At 46.1% G+C, this 26,377-nt stretch overlaps 1 protein-coding gene across 6 annotated transcripts in view; it reads right to left on the bottom strand.

Moving 5' to 3' along the window:
* The window catches only part of LOC123749832 (1,5-anhydro-D-fructose reductase-like), a 263,169-nt gene that overhangs the window by 46,424 nt on the left and 190,368 nt on the right, over positions 1-26,377 (bottom strand). For all 6 annotated transcript variants that reach the window (XM_069317412.1, XM_069317420.1, XM_069317431.1 and 3 more), the window contains one exon: positions 11,236-11,308. In XM_069317412.1, the coding sequence (XP_069173513.1) occupies positions 11,236-11,308 (73 nt within the window). The remainder of the gene's footprint in view (positions 1-11,235; positions 11,309-26,377) is intronic.

Raw genomic sequence — 26,377 nt, 5'->3', positions numbered from 1 at the left:
AGAATAATTAGGCTAAGACTTGTTGAGCACCTGGAGAGCATTGGGTTTGTAAACAAGCACCAACATGGGTTCTGGACAGGGAAATCATGCCTAACAAACCTTTTAGAATTCTATGATAAAGTAACAAGGATAAGGCAGGACAGAGAAGGCTGGGCAGACTGCATATTTCTTGACTGCCAAAAGGCCTTTGATACGGTACCGCACATGAGACTGCTATACAAACTTGAGAGGCAGGCAGGAGTAAGCGGAAAGGCCCTGGTATGGGTGAAGAACTACCTAACAGGAAGGAGCCAGAGGGTAATGGTAAGGGGCGAAAAGTCGGACTGGCGAACAGTAACAAGTGGAGTACCTCAAGGATCGGTGCTGGGACCAATCCTCTTTCTAATTTACGTAAATGATATGTTTACAGGAGTGGAATCATACATGTCAATGTTTGCAGATGACGCAAAATTAATGAGAAGAGTTGTGACAGACGAGGATTGTAGGATCCTCCAAGAGGACTTAAACAGGCTGCAGAGATGGTCAGGGAAATGGCTACTGGAGTTTAACACCAGTAAATGTAAAGTTATGGAAATGGGATCAGGTGACAGGAGACCAAAGGGACAGTACACAATGAAGGGGAACAGCCTACCTGTAACGACTCGAGAAAGAGACCTGGGAGTGGATGTGACACCTAATCTAACTCCTGAGGCACATATAAATAGGATAACGACAGCAGCGTACTCAACACTGGCGAAAATTAGAACTTCATTCAGAAACCTAAATGAGGAAGCATTTAGGGCGCTTTACACTGCCTACGTGAGACCCGTCTTAGAGTATGCCGCGCCATCATGGAGCCCCCACCTGAAGAAACACATAAAGAAACTGGAGAAGGTTCAGAGGTTTGCGACGAGGCTTGTCCCAGAGCTACGAGGGATGGGATATGAAGAGCGGCTGAAGGAACTGAACCTTACGACACTAGAGAAAAGAAGGGAGAGAGGAGATATGATAGGGACATATAAAATACTCAGGGGAATTGACAAAGTGGAAATAGATGAAATGTTCACACGTAATAATAACAGAACGAGGGGACATGGGTGGAAACTGGAAACTCAGATGAGTCACAGAGATGTTAGGAAGTTTTCTTTTAGCGTGAGAGTAGTAGAAAAATGGAATGCACTTGGGGAACAGGTTGTGGAAGCAAATACTATTCATACTTTTAAAACTAGGTATGATAGGGAAATGGGACAGGAGTCATTGCTGTAAACAACCGATAGCTAGAAAGGCGGGATCCAAGAGTCAATGCTCGATCCTGCAAGCACATATAGGTGAGTACATATAGGTGAGTACACACACACACACACACACACACACACACACACACACACACACACACACACACACACACACACACACACACACACACACACACACACATACACACCCACACATATCAACCCCCCAAGAAAAAGACTTGGGGGGTTGATATCACGCCAGACCTGTCTCCTGCAGCCCATATCAAGAGGATAACATCAGCGGCAAATGCCAGGCTGGCCAACATACGAACAGCATTCAGAAACTTGTGTAAAGAATCATTCAGAACTTTGTATACCACATATGTCAGGCCAATCCTGGAGTATGCAACCCCAGAATGGAGTTCATATCTAGTCAAGGATAAGACTAAACTGGAAAAGGTTCAAAGGTTTGCCACCAGACTAGTACCCGAGCTGAGAGGTATGAGCTACGAGGAGAGACTACGGGAATTAAACTTCACTTCGCTGGAAGACAGAAGAGTTAGGGGGGACATGATCACCACATTCAAGATTCTGAAGGGAATTGATAGGATAGATAAAGACAGGCTTTTAACACAAGGGGCACACGCACAAAGGGACACAGGTGGAAACTGAGTGCCCAAATGAGCCACAGAGATATTAGAAAGAACTTTTTTTAGTGTCAGAGTGGTTGACAAATGGAATGCATTGGGAAGTGATGTGGTGGAGGCTGACTCCATACACAGTTTCAAGTGTAGATGTGATAGAGCCCAATAGGCTCAGGAATCTGTACACCTGTTGATTAACGGTTGAGAGGCGGGACCAAAGAGCCAGAGCTCAACCCCTGCAAACACTACTAGGTGAGTAACTAGGTGAGTACACACATATACACACACACACACACACACACACACACACACACACACACACACACACACACAAAAGGTTCAAAGGTTTGCCACCAGACTAGTACCCGAGCTGAGAGGTATGAGCTACGAGGAGAGACTACGGGAATTAAACCTCACTTCGCTGGAAGACAGAAGAGTTAGGGGGGACATGATCACCACATTCAAGATTCTGAAGGGGATTGATAGGGTAGATAAAGACAGTCTATTTAACACAAGGGGAACACGCACAAGGGGACACAGGTGGAAACTGAGTGCCCAAATGAGCCACAGAGATATTAGAAAGAACTTTTTTAGTGTCAGAGTGGTTGACAAATGGAATGCATTAGGAAGTGATGTGGTGGAGGCTGACTCCATACACAGTTTCAAGTGTAGATATGACAGAGCCTGATAGGCTCATGAATCTGTACACCTGTTGATTGACGGTTGAGAGGCGGGACCAAAGAGCCAGAGCTCAACCCCCGCAAACACAACTAGGTGAGTACACACATTCACACACACGCACAGGGGAGACATGATCACAACCTACAAAATCCTCAGAGGAATCGACCGGGTAAACAAGGATAAACTATTCAACACTGGTGGGACGCGAACAAGGGGACACAGGTGGAAACTAAGTACCCACATGAGCCACAGAGACGTTAGAAGGAACTTTTTCAGTGTCAGAGTAGTTAACGGATGGAATTCACTAGGCAGTGATGTGGTGGAGGCTGACTCCATGCACAGTTTTAAATGTAGATATGATAGAGCCCAGTAGGCTCAGGAATCTGTACACCAGTTGATTGACAGTTGAGAGGCGGGACCAAAGAGCCAAAGCTCAACCCCCGCAAGCACAAATAGGTGAGTACAAATAGGTGAGTACAAATGTGTGAGTGACACTAGCAAATGTACTGAAGTTCAAGAAAGTATTCCTGCAGCAGGATATGACTGTGGATGAGAGAATGTGGGCAGCAGCCGCGAGGAGGGAGCGCAGGGAGAGAGAATGGAATCAAGGAACCACAACCTCGAACCCTCCAGTCACAAGAGGGGGATGGGGAACCCCTCCACAAGCAGTTCAACAGCCACAGTGAGAGAAGCTCCATGCTGACCTTCCTCCCAAAAGACGTCCTACCTGCCCCAACCCCTACCAGCCCCCACAAGGTGCCCACCTAGGGCACACTTCCCCCCTCCCCCCCCCCTCTCCCCAAAACCTCCCTTCTTCCCTCCCCCCCTCCCAGGACCTCCCTACTACCCCCCTCCCAGGACCTCCTTTCTCCCCCCCCCTCAAGCCCTCCCTTCTCCCCATGCCCTCCTTTCTCCCCCACCCCTAAGCTCTCCATTCTTCCCCACTCCCCCAAGCTTTCCATTCTCCCCCACCTCCCTAAGTTCTCCCTCCTCCCCCTAAGCTATCCCTTCTTTCTCACCCCCCCTCAGCGCTCCCATCCCCCCACCCCAATCCCTCCATCCTCTTCTGACCCCCAAAGCCCCCCTTTCTCCTTTATTCCCCCAAACCCTTCCTCCTCTCATACCCCCCCAAGTCTCCCCCTTCTCCCACACTCCCTCAAGCCTCCCCTTCTCACCATCCCCACTAAACCTCTCTCTATCACCCACCCCTCAAGCCTCCCCCTCTCACCTTTCTCCATAAACCCTATCTTCTCCCCCACCCTCAAACCCTGACCCTCCTCCTCCACCCCTCCCACCCCAAGCCCTCTCTTCTCCTCACCCCCCAACCCCCTCCTTCCTCCACCACCCTCCACATACCAGATTCTCCTAGTCTCCGCCACACATACAAGATTCCCCAGGTCCCCTTTCCTAGGTCCTCCCATCCCAGCCCCTTCCTGTTTCCCTGCTTCAGGGAATGAACAGAAACTGATGAAAGACAGAAGAGAGTTAGTTTCAAGGTGATGTACTCAAACATTTATGGGATCACAATCAAGGCAAGTGAACTAAGGGAAAGAGTACAAAAAGTGAACCCAGGTGTAATCGGACTCACGGAAATAAAACTCTCAGGAATCATAACTGTCCTCACCCGTTCATCATCAAGTTTCACCACCTGTTCCTTCGCTGTTGTTTTCCTCCTGCTTTAACTGTGTAGTAGCTTTGGTTCGGTCTTGGCTTTATTCGCTATATAATTTTCATACTTTTTCTCAGCTTCCTTCTCACACTAACATACTCATTCCTGGTTCTTTTGTATCTCTCTCTGCTTACTGGTGTTTTGTTATTTCAGAATTTCCTCCACGCCCTTTTGTTCAGTTCCTTTGTTTTCATACATGCCCTATAAAACCTCGGATTCTTCTTTTGCTTCTCGGTTTTTTCCTTTCGGGCTGGGATAAATCTGTTTACTGCCTCCTGAAACTTTTGGATGACATAGTCCGTCATGTTTTGTACGGTCTTAGTTGTGATTTCTGTGTCACATGGTATATCCCTTAGGAATTTTCTCATCTCATAATTTCCCTTTCGGTACACCAGCCCTTTGTTTCCCAGTTCTTTTTGGAGGAGATAATTCTTAGCTCTACCAGGCACTCAAAGATAAATACACTGTGATCACTCATTCCCTAGGGGGTTTCCAACTTAACTTCCCTTTATCCGGCACATTTAGAGGTAAATATCAGATCAAGCATAGCTGGTTGTATGTGAGTGTGTGTGTGTACTCACCTAATTGTAACCACCTAATTGTGCTTGTAGGTTTGAGCTTTGGCTCTTTGGTCCCGCTTCTCAACCATTAATCAACAAGTGTACAGGTTCCTGAGCCTATTCGGCTCTATCATATCTACACTTGAAACTCTGTATGGAGTCAGCCTCCACCACATCACTTCCTAATGTATTCCATTTGTCAACCACTCTGACACTAAAAAAGTTCTTTCTAATATCTCTGTGGCTCATTTGGGCACTCACTTAACACCTATGTTCCCTAGTGTGTGTGCCTCTTGTGTTAAATAGCCTAATTTTTTCTACCCTATCAACTCCCTTCAGAATCTTGAATGTGGTGATCATGTCCCCCCTAACTCTTCTGTCTTCCAGTGAAGTGAGGTTTAATTCCCGTAGTCTCTCCTTGTAGCTCTAACCCCCTCAGTTCGGGTACTAGTCTTTGTGGCAAACCTTTTCCAGTTTGGTCTAATCCTTGACAAGATATGGACTCCATGCTGGAGCCGCATACTCCAGGATTAGTCTGACATATATGGTATACAAAGTTCTGAAAGATTCCGTACACAAGTTTCTAAAGGCCGTTCTTATGTTAGCTAACCTGGCATATGCTGCTGATGCTATCCTCTTGATATAGGCTTCAGGGGACAGGTCTGGCGTGATATCACACCTAAGGTCTCTCTCTCTCTCTCTCTCTCTCTCTCTCTCTCTCTCTCTCTCTCTCTCTCTCTCTCTCTCTCTCTCTCTCTCTCTCTCTCTCTCTCTCTCTCTCTCTCCCTCTCTCTCTCTTTTTCTCTCTCTCACTCTTAAAGTATTTAATCTCCCAAATGATACCTTGTATCTGGTCTCCTGCTCCCTAAACGTATCTTCATTACATAACATTTGTTTGGGTTAAACTCTAACAACCATTTGTTCGACCATTCCTGCAGCTTGTCCAGATCTTCTTGTAGCCTCAAGCTGTCCTCCTCTGTCTTAATCCTTCTCATAATTTTGGGATCGTCATCAAACATTGAGAGGAATGAATCTATACCCCTCTGGGAGATCATTTACATATATGAGAAACATGATAGATCCGAGAACAGAGCCCTGTGGGACTCCACTGGTGACTTCACGCCAATCTGAGGTCTCACCCCTCACCGTAACTCTCTGCTTCCTATTGCTTAGGTACTTCCATATCCACTGGAGCACCTTACCAGCTACCTCTTCCTTTCTCTACAGCTTACGTACCAGCCTCTTATGCGGTACTGTTTCAAAGGCTGTGTGTGTGTGTGTGTGTGTGTGTGTGTGTGTGTGTGTGTGTGTGTGTGTGTGTGTGTGTGTGTGTGTGTGTGTGTGTGTGTGTGTGTGTGTGTGTGTGTGTGTGTGTACTCACTTATTTGTGTTTGCGGGGGGTTGAGATTTGGCTCTTTGGTCCCGCCTCTCAACTGTCAATCAACTGGTGTACAGATTCATGAGCCTACTGGGCTCTGTCATATCTACATTCGAAACTGTGTATGGAGTCAGCCTCCACCACATCACTGCCTAATGCATTCCATCTGTTAACTACCCTGACACTGAAAAAGTTCTTTCTAACTTCCCTGTGGCTCATGTGGGTACTCAATTTCCACCTGTGTCCCCTTGTTCGCATACCACCAGTGTTGAATAGTTTATCTTTGTGTACCCGGTCGATTCCCCTGAGGATTTTGTAGGTAGTGATCATGCCTCCCCCTACTCTTTTGTCTTCCAGTGTCGTAATGTGTATTTCCCGCAGCCTTTCCTCGTAACTCATGCCTCTTAGTTCTGGGACTAGTCTAGTGGCATATCTTTGAACTTTTTCCAGCTTCGTCTTGTGCTTGACAAGGTACGGGCTCCATGCTGAGGCCGCATTCTCCAGGATTGGTCTTACATTTGTGGTATACAAGATTCTGAATGATTCCTTACACTGGTTCCTGAAGGCTGTTCTGATGTTACCCAGCCTCGCATATGCCGCAGACCTAATTCTTTTTATGTGGTCTTCAGGAGACAGGATTGGTGTGATATCAACTCCTAGATCTTTCTCTCTGTCCGTTTCATTAAGTATTTCTCTTAGTCTCCTATTCTGTATCCTGTGTTTGGCCTTCTGTTTCCACCGCCCAGTTTTATGACTTTGCATTTACTCGGGTTGAACTTAAGCAGTTATTAGTTGGACCATTCATTCAGTTTGTCTAGGTCATCTCGTAGCCTCCTACTATCATCCTCTGTTTCAATTCTTCTCATAATTTTTGCATCATCAGCAAACATTGAGAGAAACGAGTCTATACCCTCTGGGAGATCATTTATATATATCAGAAACAGTATAGGTCTAAGGAATGGCCCCTGTGGAACTCCACTTGTAACGTCTCGCCAATCTAAGATCTCACCCCTCACATTGACTTGTTGTCTCCTGTTGCTTAGGTACTCTTTTATCCAATGGAGTAGCTTCCCTTTCACTCCAGCCTGCATCTCCAGCTTTTTCACTAGCCTCTTGTGTGGTACTGTATCAAAGGCTTTCTGGCAATCCAAAAATATGTTGTCTGCTCACCCTTCTCTTTCTTGCCTGATTTTTGTTGCCTGGTCTTAGAATTCAAGTAACCCTCTGAGGTAGGACTTGCCATCCCTGAACCCATGTTGATGCTGTGTTACAAAGTTCCTTCGCTCCAGATGTTCCAATAGCTTTCTTTGCACAATCTTCTCCATCAGCTTGCATGGTTTGCAGGTTAGGGACACTAGCCTGTAATTCAGTGCCTCCTGTCTATCCCCTGTCTTGTATATCGGAACTATATTAGCTTTCCAAATTTCTGGCAGTTCCCCTGTTACCAATGATTTGTTATACACTATGGAGAGTGGCAGGCACAGCTCCTCTGCTCCTTCCTTTAGTATCCAAGAGGAGATTCCATCTGGGCCTATAGCCTTTATCACCTACAACTCTAGTAAGAACTTCCTTACTTCCCCGCTGGTAATCTCAAAATCTTCTAGTGGTTCCTGGTTAACTATTCCCTCTCTTATCTCTGGATTTGTTTCTTGCTCAAAGGTGAAGACCTCCAGGAATTTCTTATTCAGTTCCTCACACACTTCCTTATCGTTTGTAATGAATCCTTCTGCCCCTATCCATAATTTCATAAACTGTTCCTTTATTGTTGTTTTTCTTCTGATGTGGCTGTGCAGCAATTTAGGCTGAGTCTTTACCTTGCTTGCGATGTCATTTTCGTATTGTTTTTCTACCTCTCTTCTTATCCTGACATACTCATTCCTGGCACTCTGGTATCTTTCTCTGCTCTCAAGTTCTCCACACCTTTTTACTTTGCTGCTTAGCGAGCCTACATCTCTGATTAAACCATGGGCTTCTAGTCTTCATTTCACTGTTTTCCTTTTGGACTGGGAAAAACTTGTTTGCTGCTTCCTTGCACTTCTGCGTGATGTAGGCCATCATGTCTTGGGCCGTCTTTCCTCTGAGCTCTGGTTCCTTTGCTATATCTGTTAGGAATTTTCTTGTCTCCTCATAGTTTCTAATTCGGAATGCCAGCCTTTTGTTTTCGGTACCCTTCCTCGAGTCCAATACCCCCTTCTTCAATCAAGTACTCACACACCAGTACACTGTGGTCGCTCATTCCTACTGGGGTCTCAAAGCCGATTTCTCTTATGACGGAGTCGTTCAGAGTGAAGACTAGGTCGATTTTCGCTGGTTCATTATTTCCTCTCATCCTTGTGGGTTCTCTGGCATGCTGGGTTCGAAAGTTTCTTGTCACCACCACCAATAGTTTGGCTCTCCACGTATCCTCGCCTCCATGCGGTTCCTTGTTCTCCCTGTCAATCCTTCCGTGTTTGAAGTCCCCCATGATGAGCAGGTGGGAATCTATTTCTACAGGCAGCAGAGGCTGCTCTCTCAAGTATAGTGTTAACTTCCATGTTGTTGTTGTCATACTCTTGACTGGGTCTTCTGTCATTTGGTGAAGGGTTATATATCACTGCTACTACTATTCTTGGTCCTCCCATTGTCATGGTGCCTGCTATATAGTCTCTGAAACCCTCACAGCCCAGGATAGCCATCTCCTTGAAACTCCATTCCTTTCTCATTAGTAGGGCCACTCTGCCTCCTCCCTTACCTTGACTCACTTTCCTTATTACTGTGTACTCCTTCAAGTTCAAGTTCAAGTATGTTTATTGAGATAAGCAATAAATACATCTCAAAGGGATAGAGTAGCTTAGGCTATTTCTACTCCCCAATGTGTACTCCTGGGGAAACACGGCATTCGTTATGATTCCTGAGAGTTTTGTTTCAGTGAGTCCGATTACATCTGGGTTCACTTCTTGTGCTCTTTCCCTTAGTTCACTTGCCTTGCTTGCGATCCCATCTAAGTTCGAGTACATTAACCTGAAACTGACTCTCTTCTGCTTCTCCTCTGGGGGGACCATGTGGGATCTGGGGTGAGCGGAAGCTGGGAGGTTCTGGTACTGGGAGACTGGTGGAGGAAGAAGGGCATGGGGAGGTGGGGGAGAGGGGGAGGGTAGGGGGGTGGGTGAGAGGGGGAGGGTAGGGGGGTGGGTGAGAGGGGGAGGGTAGGAGGGTGGGTGAGAGGGGGAGGATTGGGAGGGGAGAGTATGAGGGGGAGGGTTTGGGGGGGGTGAGAGGGGGGAGAGTTGGGAGGCGTGGGAGATGCTGAGGCTTGGGGGGGGCATGGGGGAGGAGAGGCTTGGAGGGATGGGGGAGAAGTGGGGGCTTGGAGGGCAGAATTGTTGGGAGAGCTTGAGGGGTGTGAAGGGAAAGGAAAAGGGAAGGCTGAGATGTGTGAGGAAGAGGGGGAGGGTTTAGGGGAGTTGTGGAGAGGTGAAGGCTTAGGTGGATTGGGGGAGAGTGGGGGGCTTAGAGGAGTGGGGAAGAACGGAGGGCTTTAGGGGGTCTGAGAGATGGGAGGGCATGGGGGAGAAGGGAGGGCTTGGGGGATGGGGGAGAAGGGAGGTCCTGGGGAGAGGGATGAGTTTCGGGGGAGGGTGCTCTAGGTGGGTACTTAGTGGGGAGCTGTCAGGGGATGGGGCAGGTGGGGTGTCTGTTGGGTAGAATGTGGGGGTGGTGCGCCACTCCCTGTGGCTGCAACCCGTTCTCGCAAATTCGTAAAGTCAATATTGACTTATTAACTACGTGCATAGGTGATATACTAAACATAATAGATACCCTTAAAATGATTCATAGAAAACACCGACCTTACCTAACCTTGTTAGTATCTTAAGATAAGCATCTTATTGCTTCGTAATTACAATTATTACTTAACCTATACCTATTATAGGTTAGGTAATAATTGTAATTACGAAGCTATAAGATGCTTATCTTAAGATACTAACAAGGTTAGGTAAGGTCGGTGTTTTCTATGAATCTTTTTAAGGGTATCTATTATGTTAAGTATGTCACCTATGCACATATTTAATAAGTCAATTTTGACTTATTAAATTTGCGAGAACGGGTTGGTGGCTGTTGCACTGTTTGAGGAGGGTTCCTTTCTCCCCTCTGGGATTGTAGGGTTCGGGGTTGTGGTTCTCTGATTCCTTTCTCTCTCCCTGCGCTCCCTCTCCCCCTGTGTGTGTGTCTGTGTTTTACAAATTATAGAAGAATGTGTATTCGATATATAACGTCGTCACTCCATTCTGTCATCCTAGCCATTCTGTTAAAGTAATATTTGACATACAAAAAAAGATATAAGATCATACTGAACAAAAGTGACGTAGTTTGATGCCCGAGTCACTAACAGTAGCGCCGGTCGCTAACAGTAGCGTGAGTCGCTAACAGTAGCGTGGGTCGGCTATCAGTAGTGCAGGTCGCTAACAGTAGCGCGACGCTCAATGGTTGGCTTCAGTCAATGACCATTAACAATGACCATTAATCATTGTGAATTGTCTATGGACCATCTAGAAACACCCGACAAGGACGACAAGTAATGAGAGTATTGTACGACTCTGTTGCCTTGGAGGCATGCATCAAACAATGACTTCAACTGTTTAATAATATTTATAATCAGCCTCATTATTTGGCCATTATTCAGGCAGTGAGGTACCATCGCCATGAGGTACCATGAATCTGAATCGTATTACAACTGCTCCTCAAAATATGAAATGTATAGAATGATGAACACTGTTGTATACATGAAACATTTTACGGTTTTGAACAGACTGAGGATGGTAATTATAACTACGACTAGTGATCTAAACTTAACTCAACAATCACCCAATACTGATTCCTTATGAAAACCTTGACAAAATATCTTCTTGGCACTAACAATGCAGAGAATTGTTACTCAGAAGGTAACAATCAGAAGACAGCTCATCCTCAGGAGAGACTGGAGACCTTTGGCAAGGCTTGTGACAGGAGAGGATAGTGAAAATGATGAATTTACACCAGGAACAGCTTAGTAACTATATTTTAATGTGTTGTTCAGTAATTTGTCTAATATTAATATGAAGGTTCACGTTACCTTTAATTACACGCTGAAGTTGTTCAGCGTTGAAGTTAGACAGTCCAATATTGTTGGCCTTGCCGGCAGCAACCTGAGGGAATAGGACCAGTGATAAGCAACGACCTTACAAACACACACACACAGACATACACACACCTGTCTACATAAATGATCTACCAGTTGGTATACAGAATTATACGAACATGTTTGCTGATGATGCTAAGATATTAGGAAGGATAAGGAACTTAAATGATTGTCATGCCCTTCAAGATGACCCGGACAAAATAAGTATATGGAGCACCACTTGGCAAATGGAATTTAATGTTAATAAATGCCATGTTATGGAATGTCGAATAGGAGAACATAGACCCCACACAACCTATATATTATGTGAGAAATCTTTAAAGAATTCTGATAAAGAAAGAGATCTAGGGGTGGTTCTAGATAGAAAACTATCACCTGAGGACCACATAAAGAATATTGTGCGAGGAGCCTATGCCACGCTTTCTAACTTCAGAATTCCTTTTCAATACATGGATGGTGATATACTAAAGAAATTGTTCACGACTTTTGTTAGGCCAAAGCTAGAATATGCAGCGGTAGTGTGGTGCCCATATCTTAAGAAGCATAGCAACAAACTGGAAAAGGTGCAAAGACACGCTACTAAGTGGCTCCCAGAACTGAAGGGCAAGAGCTATGAGGAGAGCTTAGAGGCATTAAATATGCCAAAACTAGAAGGCAGAAGAAAAAGAGGTGATATGATCACTACTTACAAAATAGTAACAGGAATTGATAAAATCAATAGGGAAGATTTCCTGAGACCTGGAACTTTAAGAACAAGAGGTCATAGATTTAAACTAGCTAAACACAGATGCCGAAGAAATATAAGAAAATGGGTACTACAGAAATATAAGAAATATAAGAGAATGGGTACTACAGGAAAATCCAGACATAATAGCACTCACAGAAACAAAGCTAACGAAAACTATGACAAATTCAGTGTTCCCACAGGAATATTATGTTATGAGGAAAGAGAGAGAAGGAAGAGGTGTGGTGGTGTAGCTCTGCTGGTAAGAAAGGGCTGGAACTTTGAGGAGATGGTTATTCAGGGCTGTGAGGGTTTCAGTGACTACATAGCAGGTACCATAACAATTGGAGGACCAAAAATTATAGTCGTTGTCATATATAATCCACCACCAAATGACAAAAGACCCAGACAGGAAAATGATAGAAACAACATGGCCACCATAAACATAATAGAGAGAGCAGCTTCTGTTGCCAGCAGGAATGGATCTGGACTACTAATCATAAGAGACTCTTCAACCACGGGAAAATAGATTGGGAGAACAGGGATCCACATGGAGGACTAGAAACATGGAGAGCTAAGCTGCTGGACGTGGCAACAAGACACTTTCTAAGCCAGCACATCAAGGAACCAACAAGAATGTGAGGAGAAGATGAACCAGCTATCCTCGATCTGATATTTAACCTAAATGAGTGGGGTATAAGGGAAGTTAAGATGGAAGCACCCGTGGGAATGAGTGACCACAGTGTATTGAACTGGTATTGCCTGGTAGAGCTAGGAATTATCTCCCCCCCCCCCTCCAAAAAAAAAAGAACTAGGAAACAAATGGCTAACTTACCGAAAGAGGAATTATGAGGAGATGAGACGTTTCCTAAGGGAAATACCTTGGGATACAGACCTCAGAGCTAAGTCTGTACAAGATATGATGGACTATGTCACCCAAAAGTGTCAGGAGGCAGCAAACAGATTCATCCTGGCCCAAAAGGAAGAATCCGAGAGGCAAAAGAAGAATCCATGGTATAATAGGGGATGTATGGAAGAATAGGGATTGAACAAAAGTGCGTGGAGGAACTTCCGAAATATCAGAACACCAGAAAGCAGAGAGAGATACCAGACAACCAGGAATGAGTATGTTAGGGTGAGAAGAGAAGCAGAGAAAAAATAAAAAAATGATATGACAAACAAAGCCAAGACTGAGCCAAAGCTACTCCACAGTCACATCAGGAGGAAAACAACAGTGAAAGAACAGGTAATGAAACTTAGAACAGGCGAGGAGAGGTAAACAGAGAATGACAAAGAGGAGTGTGAAGAACTCAACAAGAGGTTCCAGGAGGTCTTCACAATAGAACAAGGTGAGGTCACTGTGCTAGGGGAAAAGGAAGTAAACCAGGCGGCCTTGGAAGGGTTCGAAATTATGAGTGAGGTGGTCAAGAGACACCTGCTGGATCTGGATGTTAGAATGGCTTTTTCGTGCAGACGGGATCTCACCATGGGTACTGAAAGAGTGTGCAGAGGCACTTTGCTTGCCAATCTCCATAGAGTACAGTAGGTCACTGGAGACGGTAGACCTACCAGAAATATGGAAGACGGCGAATGTGGTCCCAATATACAAAAAGGACGACAGACAAGAGGCACTGAACTACAGGCCAGTGTCCTAGACTTCTAAACCATGCAAGGTGATGGAGAAGATCGTGAGAAAAAACCTAGTAACACATCTGGAGAGAAGGGATTTCGTGACAAGTCGACAACATGGATTCATGGAAGGTAAATCTTGCCTGACTGGCTTAATAGAATTCTACGACCAGGTGACAAAAATTAAGCAAGAAAGAGAAGGATGGGCGGACTGCATTTTCTTGGATTGTCGGAAAGCCTTTGACACAGTACCGCATATAAGGCAGGTACATAAGCTGGAGAGACAGGCAGGTGTAGCTGGTGTGGGGGTTATCTTTCTTTCACGACTGCAATTCGTACAATGTACATGTGGCAGACGCTTCACGAAACTGTCGGAATTAGCAGAATAGAAAATACGAGAGCAACCGTACAGGGTCTGGGAGCAAGGTTGAGTTAGAGTCCTTGAGGGTCTCTTCTCAGACTAGCCTCACCTGGTCCTGCTCCACGCTGATCGTTGGAATCTCCTCAATGATTTAACACTTTAAGGGACTCCCAGGGTCCTCATCACATTTATAGTTTAGTGAATTAGGCAACTCGGTATTGAAGACACCTGGAGCTGAAGGCTTGAGTAATTGATATGCAGTATTCAGAAGTGGTTCAACGGAAACGCCGCATAAAGCAGTAGTTTATTTACTAACTTAACCACTAATACAAAGGGTGCTTGATTTACTTTAGATTGGCGTCAAAAAGGCTATGGTTGCATTAGCGAGACTCTTGATGTCTGGCTAAACGACTCGTATCCACTCGTGGAGAAACACCTAACTTAACACAGTTGACAGCCAATCATTAACACGGCAACCTAACTGCTCATATGCAAAGGGGTCACAAGAGTTCCAACCGGATACTCGGTAATGATGATATGCAATAATTCACAAATACACTGTCAATGGGACAGGCAATAACATGCACAATAATAATGTTACACAATAACTAAATGTGTGATGTATGTGAAGCTGACATTCACAGACGAGTGAAATGCCGTGATACCACACAGATAACACGCATACACCGTCGATTCACCTATAACCTGTGAAAGGTATGAGTAGGTGAGAACTGTGGTTGATCCCTCAGATCAACACAGACACAATAAACAATGACAAGATCTTGTACTTACAGATAAGGTACCTTTCCTTACTCACTCACTCAGACATATTTATGCAAGAACTCGTAGGTGGCCTGACAGCTGGTTTTGCTCATAGACACGGAGGGTACTCGCAGTAGGGTATGTTGTATGTATAACTGACACACGCACGCACTCTGGCACTGGCGGTGAGTAAGGTGGTGACGTCACGTAGTACAGTGAGGGTGGCGGCGGGCTACACACTCGCGACAGAGTGGCGGCTGGCGGCTGCAGGTTATATGGTACCATGCACTACACTGTACACTGTGGTACAGGTACACTGTGATAAAGTCACACACAGATTACTTAGGCGGCGGCACTGCTTGAGTTCACTCTAGGTCACTCACAACGATCTTTGTCACCAGGGGTTACCTGATACCAGTCTGTTTTGCTCCGGTGATTTTGTCACTATAGGTTTCTGAACAATATATTCATAATCGTGATTCTGGGCGAGTGTGGGTATATCGAAAAGACGCTGAGTTAACTTGACGGTGAGGAATGGACGGTGTTCAGTCTATTGACCGATAGACAGAACAGCTACACGTCCTCTATGCAAGAGTTCCCTCACGAGAATACTCTACAAGGGCTGCCGGGCATCTCGTGGCACACAGCACAAAAGAGTTACAATTTGACCAATAGCATTGCAGCAAATGAGCGTGAACCAATCATATTGAACGTTCGATGATCATTAGGAGAGGTGACGTCATGAACACGTCACGACCACGTCATAGCTGTTATTCTCCATCACGCCGGTTGATGTTGACCTCAGGGTCACACTGTCGCCTCGTAGGCGTCACCTCTCCCCTCTCACGGTTGATATCTAGTCAAGGATAAGACCAAACTGGAAAAGATTCAAAGGTTTGCCACCAGACTAGTACCCAAGCTAAGAGGTATGAGCTACGGGAATTAAACCTCATTTCGCTGAAAGACGAAAGAGTTAGGGGGACATGATCACCACATTCAAGATTCTCAAGGGAATATAGATAGGGTAGATAAAGACAGGCTATTTAACACAAGGGGTACACGCACTAAGGGACACAGGTGGAAACTGAGTGCCCAAATGAGCCACAGATATATTAGAAAGAACGTTTTTAGTGTAAGAGTGGTTGACAAATGGAGTGCATTAGGAAGTGATGTAGTGGAGGCTGACTCCATACACAGTTTCAAGTGTAGATATTATAGATCCCAATAGGCTCAATAACCTGTACAACTGATGATTGACATTTGAGAGGCGGGACCAAAGAGCCAGAGCTAAACCCCCGCAAGCACAGTTAGGTGAGTACACACACACACACACACACACTGGAATGACAAGGACAAAGCAGCAGTGAATGAAGTACTAAAGGCACTAGACATGGAAGGGGCTGAGCATAGCATTGAGAAGGTTTTCAGGCTAGGCCGGTACAACAAAGACCGAGACCGAATGATAAAGATAGTGTTTGCAAACGAGAACACAAAGGAGAAGATCCTATCAAGGAAGAGCTCCCTGAAAAACGTGGGAAAATTAAAAAATGTATTCCTCCAGAGAGACATGACAAGGGAGGAGAGAGCCGTGGCGGCAGAAGCAAGGAAGAGGCGCAGGGCGAGAGGGGAAAACCAGGAAGTCACAGCTCCCAACACAACACCCCCAGAGGCGAGGGGGAAACCCACAACCAGCTACCCAGTAACACCAGAAGGGAGGACAACCCCGCCTGCCTCCTCTGCATAGAAAAGCCCCCTACCCCAAACCCTCCCTGCCCCCACTCAAATGTTCAGCCAAATCTCCCTCCTCCCACACTCAATCCCCACCCTTCTACCCCTCCCCTCCTCCCGAGTCCTCCCTCCCCCCCTTTCCTTCCCGTCCTCCCTCCCCTTTCCTTCCCGTCCTCCCTCCCCTTTCTCCCCATACCCTCCCTGTCCCTACCCCTTCACTGGATCCCCCGCCCCTCATCCCAGTATCTTCTGAGACCCTGTTATCCACCTCACAGGTCCTCACACCCATGGAACAGCCTCCCCCACCAGCAGAACACTCACCAAGGAGGCGATTTAAGAAGGGACAGAAGAAAGTGAGCCTCAAAGCGATGTACACTAACATAGATGGAATTACAAATAAAGCAAATGAGCTTGGAGAACTGGTACTAGAGGAAAACCCAGACATAATAGCCCTCACAGAAACAAAGATCACGAAAACGATAACAAATGCAGTGTTCCCACAGGACTATTATGTTATGAGGAAAGAGAGGGAAGGAAGAGGTGGGGGTGGTGTAGCTCTGCTGGTAAGAAAAGGCTGGGATTTTGAGGAGATGGATATTCAGGGCTGTGAAGGTTTCAGTGACTACATAGCAGGTACTGTAACAAATGGAGGGAAAAAAATTATAGTCGCAGTCATATATAATCCACCACCAAATGACAGAAGACCTAGACAGGAATATGATAGAAACAACATGGCCACCATTAACATAATAGAAAGAGCAGCTTCTGTTGCTAGCAGGAATGGATCTGGACTACTAAATATGGGAGACTTCAACCATGGGAAGATAGATTGGAAGAACAGAGACCCGCATGGAGGACCAGAAACATGGAGAGCTAAGCTGCTGGACGTGGCAACAAGAAACTTTCTAATCCAGCACACCAAAGAACCAACAAGAATGAGAGGAGAAGATGAACCAGCAATGCTTGATTTGATATTTACCCTAAATGAATGGGATATAAGGGAAGTTAAGATGGAAGCGCCCTTGGGAGTGAGTGACCACAGTGTATTGAACTTTGAGTACCTGGTAGAACTAGGACTTATCTCCCCCCAAAAAGAACTAGGAATCAAAAGGCTGGCATACCAAAAGGGGAATTATGAACAGATGAGAAGTTTCCTAAGTGAAATACCTTGGGACACAGACCACAGAGACAAGTCTGTACAGGGTATGATGGACTATGTTACCCAAAAGTGTCAGGAGGCAGTAAACAGGTTCATCCCGGCCCAAAGGGAAAAATCCGAGAAGCAACAGAAGAATCCATGGTATAATAGGGCATGTATGGAAGCGAAGAAACTGAACAAAAAGGCGTGGAGGAACTTCCGGAATAACAGAACACCAGAAAGCAGAGAGAGATACCAGAGAACCAGAAATGAGTACGTCAGGGTGAGAAGAGAAGCAGAGAAAAATTTTGAAAATGATATAGCAAACAAAGCCAAGACCGAACCAAAGCTACTCCACAGTCACATCAGAAGGAAAACAACAGTGAAAGAACAGGTATTGAAACTTAGAACAGGCGAGGACAGGTATACAGAGAATGACAGAGAGGTGTGTGTGGAACTCAACAAGAGGTTCCAGGAGGTCTTCACAATAGAACAGGGTGAGGTCACTGTGCTAGGAGAAAGGGAGGTAAACCAGGCGGCCTTGGAGGAGTTCGAAATTACGAGAGAGGAGGTCAAGAGACACCTGCTGGATCTGGATGTTAGAAAGGCTGTTGGTCCAGATGGGATCTCACCATGGGTACTGAAAGAGTGTGCAGAGGCACTTTGCTTGCCACTCTCCATAGTGTATAGTAAGTCACTAGAGACGGGAGACCTACCAGAAATATGGAAGACGGCGAATGTGGTCCCAATATACAAAAAGGGCGACAGACAAGAGGCACTGAACTACAGGCCAGTGTCCTTGACTTGTATACCATGCAAGGTGATGGAGAAGATCGTGAGAAAAAACCTGGTAACACATCTGGAGAGAAAGGACTTCGTGACAAATCGCCAACATGGATTCAGGGAGGGTAAATCTTGCCTTACAGGCTTGATAGAATTCTACAATCAGGTGACACAGATTAAGCAAGAAAGAGAGGGCTGGGCGGACTGCATTTTCTTGGATTGTCGGAAAGCCTTTGACACAGTACCGCATAAGAGGCTGGTACATAAGCTGGAGAGACAGGCAGGTGTAGCTGGTAAGGTGCTCCAGTGGATAAGGGAGTATTTAAGCAATAGGAAGCAGAGAGTTACGGTGAGGGGTGAGACCTCCGATTGGCGTGAAGTCACCAGTGGAGTCCCACAGGGCTCTGTACTCGGTCCTATCTTGTTTCTGATATATGTAAATGATCTCCCGGAGGGTATCGATTCATTTCTTTCAATGTTTGCGGACGATGCTAAAATTATGAGAAGGATTAAAACAGAAGAGGACTGTTTGAGGCTTCAAGAAGACCTAGACAAGCTGAAGGAATGGTCGAACAAATGGTTGTTAGAGTTTAACCCAACCAAATGTAATGTAATGAAGATAGGTGTAGGGAGCAGGAGGCCAGATACAAGGTATCATCTGGGAGAGGAAATTCTTCAGGAGTCAGAGAAGGAAAAAGACTTGGGGGTTGATATCACGCCAGACCTGTCTCCTGCAGCACATATCAAGCGGATAACATCAGCGGCATATGCCAGGCTGGCCAACATACGAACGGCATTCAGAAACTTGTGTAAAGAATCATTCAGAACTTTGTATACCACATATGTCAGGCCAATCCTGGAGTATGCAGCCCCAGCATGGAGTCCATATCTAGTCAAGGATAAGACTAAACTGGAAAAGGTTCAAAGGTTTGCCACCAGACTAGTACCCGAGCTGAGAGGTATGAGCTACGAGGAGAGACTACGGGAATTAAACTTCACTTCGCTGGAAGACAGAAGAGTTAGGGGGACATGATCACCACATTCAAGATTCTGAAGGGGATTGATAGGGTAGATAAAGACAGTCTATTTAACACAAGGGGAACACGCACAAGGGGACACAGGTGGAAACTGAGTGCCCAAATGAGCCACAGAGATATTAGAAAGAACTTTTTTAGTGTCAGAGTGGTTGACAAATGGAATGCATTAGGAAGTGATGTGGTGGAGGCTGACTCCATACACAGTTTCAAGTGTAGATATGACAGAGCCCGATAGGCTCAGGAATCTGTACACCTGTTGATTGACGGTTGAGAGGCGGGACCAAAGAGCCAGAGCTCAACCCCCGCAAACACAACTAGGTGAGTACAACTAGGTGAGTACGTGAATACAGGGGGCCGGAGGCTGAGCGGACAGTACGCTGGACGCATGATCCTGTGATTCCGGGTGCCGGGAAGAAACAATGGGCAGAGTTTCTTTCACCCTGATGCCTCCTGTTACCTAACAGTAAATAGGTACCTGGGAGTTAGTCAGCTGTCATGGGCTGCTTCCTGGGGTGTGTGTGTGGTGTGGGGAAAAAAATTAGTAGTTAGTAACAGTTGATTGACAGTTGAGAGGCGGACTGAAAGAGCAGAGCTCAACCCCCGCAAGCTCAACTAGGTGAATACACACACACACACAGCTGAGGGGCCTGAAACTGTGTAAGGGGGGGGGGGTGATAGCTGAGTGAACAGCGCTCTGGACTAGTAATCCAAGGGCCTAGGTTCGAGCTCCGCTGATGGCAGAGTTAGACAGCCGTTACGGACTACTTCCTAGGGTGTGTGTGTGGGGGGGGGGGGGGAAGTTAGTAAAATTTAATTGATTGACAGTTGAGAGGCGGGCCGAAAGAGCAGGGCACAGCCTTTGCAAATACAACTAGGTGAAAGCAACTAGGTGAAAGCAACTAGGTGAAAGCAACTACGGGAAAGCAACTAGGTGAAAGCAACTAGGTGAAAGCAACTACGTGACAGCAACTACGTGAAAGCAACTACGTGAAAGCAACTAGGTGAAAGCAACTAGGTGAATACACACACATTCCTAGGAAGCAGCCCGTAGCAGCTGTTTAACTCCCCGGTACCTGTTTACTGCCAGGTGAAAAGGGTGATCAGAGTGAAAGAATCCTAGCTCATTTGTGTCTACATCGGCCAGGAATGTAATCCGGGCTCTTGGGACTACGGCATCCGAGCTCTGTCCACTTAGCCGCGAAGACCCATCCCCACCACACAAATGGATATATATGTATTCGCCTAATTGTGTGTGCAGGATCGAGCAATGACTCTTGGATCCCGCCAATCGAGCACACTGTGACTTGTGTGTGTGTGTGTGTGTGTGTGGGTGGGTGGGTTTGTACGTGTGTGTGTGTGTGCGTGTGTGTATTTGTGTGTGTGTGTGTGTGTGAGTGTGTGTGAGTGTGTGTGTTTACTAGTTGTGTTTTTGCGGGGGTTGAGCTTTGCTCTTTCGGCCCGCCTCTCAACTGTCAATCAACTGTTTACTAACTACTTTTTTTTTTTTTTTTTTTTTTTTTCCACACCACACACACACACCCCAGGAAGCAGCCCGTGACAGCTCACTAACTCCCAGGTACCTATTTACTGCTAGGTAACAGGGGCACTTAGGGTGAAAGAAACTTTGCCCATTTGTTTCTGCCTCGTGCGGGAATCGAACCAGCGTCACAGAATTACGAGTCCTGCGCACTATCTACCAGGCTACGAGGCCCCCTACGAGGCCCCCCTGTGTGTGTGTGTGTGTGTGTGTGTGATTCCTGAGCCTATTGGGCTCTATCATATCTACATTTGAAACTGTGTATGGAGTCAGCCTCCACCACATCACTTCCTAGTGCATTCCATTTACTAACTACTCTGACACTGAAAAAGTTCTTTCTAATGTCTCTGTGGCTCATTTGGGTACTCAGCTTCCACCTGTGTCCCCTTGTTGGCGTCCATCCAGTGTTGAATAGTTCATCCTTGTTTTCCCGGTCGATTCCCCTGAGGATTTTGTAGGTTGTGATCATGTCCCCCCTTACTCTTCTGTCTTCCAGTGTCGTAAGGTGCATTTCCCGCAGCCTTTCCACATAACTCATGCCTCTTAGTTCTGGGACTAGTCTAGTAGCATACCTTTGGACTTTTTCCAGCTTCGTCTTATGCTTGACAAGGTACGGGCTCCATGCTAGGGCCGCATACTCCAGGATTGGTCTCACATATGTGGTGTACAAGATTCTGAATGATTCCTTACACAGGTTCCTGAACGCCGTTCTGATGTTAGCCAGCCTCGAATATGCCGCAGACGTTATTCACTTTATGTGGGCTTCAGGAGACAGGTTTGGTGTGATATCAACTCCTAGATCTTTCTCTCTGTCTGTTTCATTAAGTACTTCATCTCCTATTCTGTATCCTATGTCTGGCCTCCTGTTTCCACTGCCTAGTTTCATTACTTTGCATTTACTCGGGTTGAACTTCAACAGCCATTTGTTGGACCATTCACTCAGTCTATCTAGGTCATCTTGTGTGTGTGTGTGTGTGTGTGCGTGCGTGTGTGTGTGTGTGTGTGTGTGTGTGTGTGTGTGTGTGTGTGTGTGTGTGTGTGTGTGTGTGTGTGTGTGTGAGTTTGTGTGTGTGTGTGTGTGTACTCACCTAGTTGTACTCACCTAGTTGTGCTTGCGGGGGTTGAGCTCCGGCTGTTTGGTCCCGCTTCTCAACCGTCAATCAACAGGTGTACAGATTCCTGAGCCTATTGGGCTTTATCATTTCTACACTTGAAACTGTGTATGGAGTCAGCCTCCACCACATCACTTCCTAATGCATTCCATTTGTCAACCACTCTGACACTAAAAAAGTTCTTTCTAATATCTCTGTGGCTCATTTAGGCCCTCAGTTTCCACCTGTGTCCCTTTGTGCGTGTGCCCCTTGTGTTAAATAGCCTGTCTTTATCTACCCTATCAATTCCCTTCAGAATCTTGAATGTTTTGATCATGTCCCCCCTAACTCTTCTGTCTTCCAACGAAGTGAGGTTTAATTCCCGTAGTCTCTCCTCATAGCTCATACCTCTCAGCTCGGGTACTAGTCTGGTGGCAAATCTTTGAACCTTTTCCAGTTTAGTCTTATCCTTGACTAGATATGGACTCCATGCTGGGGCTGCATACTCCAGGATTGGCCTGACATATGTGGTATACAAAGTTCTGAATGATTCTTTACACAAATTACTGAATGCCGTTCGTATGTTGGCCAACCTGGCATATGCCGCTGATGTTATCCTCTTGATATGTGCTGCAGGAGACAGGTCTGGCGTGATATCAACTCCCAAGCCTTTTTCTTTCTCTGACTCCTGAAGAATTTCCTCTCCCAGATGATACCTTGTATTTGGCCTCCTGCTCCCTACACCTATCTTCATTATATTACATTTGGTTGGGTTAAACTCTAACAACCACTTGTTCGACCATTCCTGCAGTTTGTCTAGGTCTTCTTGAAGCCTCAAACAGTCCTCTTCGGTCTTAATCCTTCTCATAATTTTGGCATCGTCCGCAAACATTGAGAGAAATGAATCTATACCCTCTAGGAGATCATTTACATATATCATAAACAAGATAGGACCGAGTACAGAGCCCTGTGGGACTCCACTGGTGACTTCGCGCCAATCGGAGGTCTCACCCCTCACCGTAACTCTCTGCTTCCTATTGCTTAGGTACTCCCTTATCCACTGGAGCACCTTACCAGCTACACCTGCCTGTCTCTCCAGCTTATGTACCAGCCTCTTATGCGGTACTGTGTCAAAGGCTTTCCGACAATCCAAGAAAATGCAGTCCGCCCAGCTCTCTCTTTCCTGCTTAATCTGTGTTACCTGGTCATAGAATTCTATTGCGCCAGTCAGGCAAGATTTACCCTCCCTGAACCCATGTTGTCGATTTGTCACGAAGTCCCTTCTCTCCAGATGTGCTACCAGGTTTTTTCTCACGATCTTCTCCATCACCTTGCATGGTATACAAGTCAAGGATACTGGCCTGTAGTTCAGTGCCTCTTGCCTGTCGCCCTTTTTGTATATTGGGACCACATTCGCCATCTTCCATATTTCTAGTAGGTCTCCCGTCTCCAGTGACCTATGGAGAGTGGCAAGCAAAGTGCCTCTGCACACTCTTTCAGTACCCATGGCGAGATCCCGTCTGGATCAACAGCCTTTCTAACATCCGGGTCCAGAAGGTGTCTCTTGACCTCCTCTCTCGTAATTTCAAACTCTTCCAAGGCCGCCTGGTTTACTTCCCTTTCTCCTAGCACAGTGACCTCACCTTGTTCTGTTACGAAGACCTCTTGGAACCACTTGTTGAGTTCATCACACACCTCTTTGTCATTCTCTGTATACCTGTCCTCGCCTGTTCTAAGTTTCACTACCTGTTCTTTCACTGTTGTTTTCCTTCTGATGTGACTGTGCAGTAGCTTTGGTTCGGTCTTGGCTTTGTTTGCTATAACATTTTCATAACTTTTCTCTGCTTCTCTTCTCACCCTGACATACTCATTCCTGGTTCTCTGGTATCTCTCTCTGCTTTCTGGTGTTCTGTTATTCCGGAAGTTCCTCCACGCCCTTTTGTTCAGTATTCTTTCCTTCCATACATGCCCTATTATGCCATGGATTCTTCTTTTCCTTCTCGGATTTTTCCTTTTGGGCCGGGATGTATCTGCTTACTGCCTCATGACACTTTTGGGTGACATAGTCCATCATATCTTGTACAGAATTAGCTCAGAGGACTGTGTCCCAAAGTATTTCCCTTAGGAAGCTTCTCATCTCCTCATAATTTCCCTTTCGGTATGCCAGCCTTTTGTTTCCCAGTTCTTTTTTGGGGGGGAATAATTCCTAGCTCTATCAGGTACTCAAAGTTCAATACACTGTGATTACTCATTCCCAAGGGCGCTTCCATCTTGACTTCCCTTATATCCCACTCATTTAGGGTAAATATCAGATCAAGCATTGCATGGTTGAAGTCTCCCATGATTAGTAATCCAGTTCCATTCCTGCTAGCAACAGAAGCTACTCTCTCTATTATATTAATGGTGGCCATATTGTTTCTATCATATTCCTGTCTGGGTCTTCTGTCATTTGGTGGCTGATTATATATGACTACGACTATAATTTTTTTGCCCTCCAGTTGTTATTGTTCCTATTATGTAGTCACTGAAACCTTCACATCCCTGAACAACCAACTCCTCAAAATCCCAACCTTTTCTTACCAGCAGAGCTACACCACCCCCACCTCTTCCTTCTCTCTCCTTCCTCATAACATAATAGTCCTGTGGGAACACTGCATTTGTTGTTGTTTTCGTCAGCTTTGTTTCTGTGAGAGCTATTATGTCTGGGTTTTCCTCTAGTACCCATTCTCCAAGTTCATTTGCTTTATTTGTAATACCGTCTATGTTAGTGTACATTGCCTTGAGGCTCACTTTCTTCTGTCCCTTCTCAAATCTCCTTGGTGAATGTTCTGCTGGTGGAGGAAGCTGTGCCATGGGTGTGAGGATTTGTGAGGTGGATACCAGGGTTGCTGAGGATACTGGGATGAGGGGTGGGGGGTCAATGTGAAGGGGGAAGGACAGGGAGGGTATGGGGTGAATGGGGTGGGAGGACAGGAGAGAAAGAGGGTTTTCTATGCAGAGGAGGGTGGTGGGGTTACCCTCCCCACTAGTGTTACTGGGTAGCTGGTTGTGGGTTCCCCCCTCGACTCTGGGGGTGATGTGCTGGGAGCTGTGGTTTCCTGGTTTTCCCCTCTCGCCCTGCGCTTCTTCCTTGCTTCTGCCGCCATGGCCCTCTTCTCCCTCGTCATGTCCCTCTGGAGGAATACTTTTTTTAATTCTCCCACATGTTGCAGGTGGCTTTTCTTTGTTAGAATCGTGTCCTTTGTGTTCTCGTTTGCAAACACTATCTTTAACACACGGTCTCGGTCTTTTTTGTACCAGCCTAACCTGGAAACCTTCTCAATGCTATGCTCAGCCCCTTCCATGTCTAGTGCCTTCAGTATTTCATTCACTGCCGCTTTGTCCTTATCATTCCACTCTTTCCTATTAGAGCCTTCCTGCTCTTTAATACCTACAGCTACCACTGCTCTTTTCTTTTCCAGCAGCTGGCTAGTGGAGCGTGCCGCTTCCTGTGAGGTGGCTGCTTTCATGGCTACCTCCATCACTGCAGACATTACTTCCGAGTTTTTTTTTTAGCATTTCTGCAAATGTTGCTTTTAATGTGGCATTCTCTTCCAAAGTACTATTACCACCTTCTTCCTGGCTGGTTATCTGAGTCACAGCATCGATACTGTTCTCTTTGAGGGCTCTAATCTCGTCCTTTGCTGCTGTCAGCTCTCTTTTTAGGTTGCTTATTTCATTCTTCATTTCCTGCATATCACTCTTGATATCCTCCAGAAACTGGGCGAACATTTCCTTCATTTCATCGCCTGAACTTTTCCCTGTTCCCCTGTTGCTTCTGGCTGTTATGCTTGACCCTGTTCCTAGTTGTGCTGTGATAGGATTCGTCAGAAGGGCAGAGTGGGGTGGGGGAGGGAGAGATAGGGAGAGAGGGAGAGAGAGAGAGAGAGAGAGAGAGAGAGCGATAAAGAGAGAGATAGATAGAGAGGGAGGGAGGGAGAGAGAGAGAGATAAAGAGAGAGAAAGATAGAGATAAAGAGAGAGATAGAGAGAGAGAGAGGGAGGGAGGGAGAGAGAGAGATAAAGAGAGTGGGAAGGAGAGAGAGAGAGAGAGAGAGAGAGAGAGAGAGAGAGAGAGAGAGAGAGAGAGAGAGAGAGAGAGAGAGAGAGAGAGAGAGAGAGAGAGGAGAGAGAGGAGAAAGTGGGAGAGAGAGAGAGAGAGGAGAGAGAGGGGGAGAGTATGTGTAAGGAGGATGAAGGGGACTGGGGGTTAAGGGGGCGGTGGTGGTGACCAGGTCAGGTCAGGT

The sequence above is a fragment of the Procambarus clarkii genome, chromosome 8 (genome assembly GCF_040958095.1).
Source record: "Procambarus clarkii isolate CNS0578487 chromosome 8, FALCON_Pclarkii_2.0, whole genome shotgun sequence".
NCBI lineage: Eukaryota > Metazoa > Arthropoda > Malacostraca > Decapoda > Cambaridae > Procambarus > Procambarus clarkii.
Note: the sequence above shows the minus strand (reverse complement) of the source record. Positions and strands in the feature narration are given on the sequence as shown.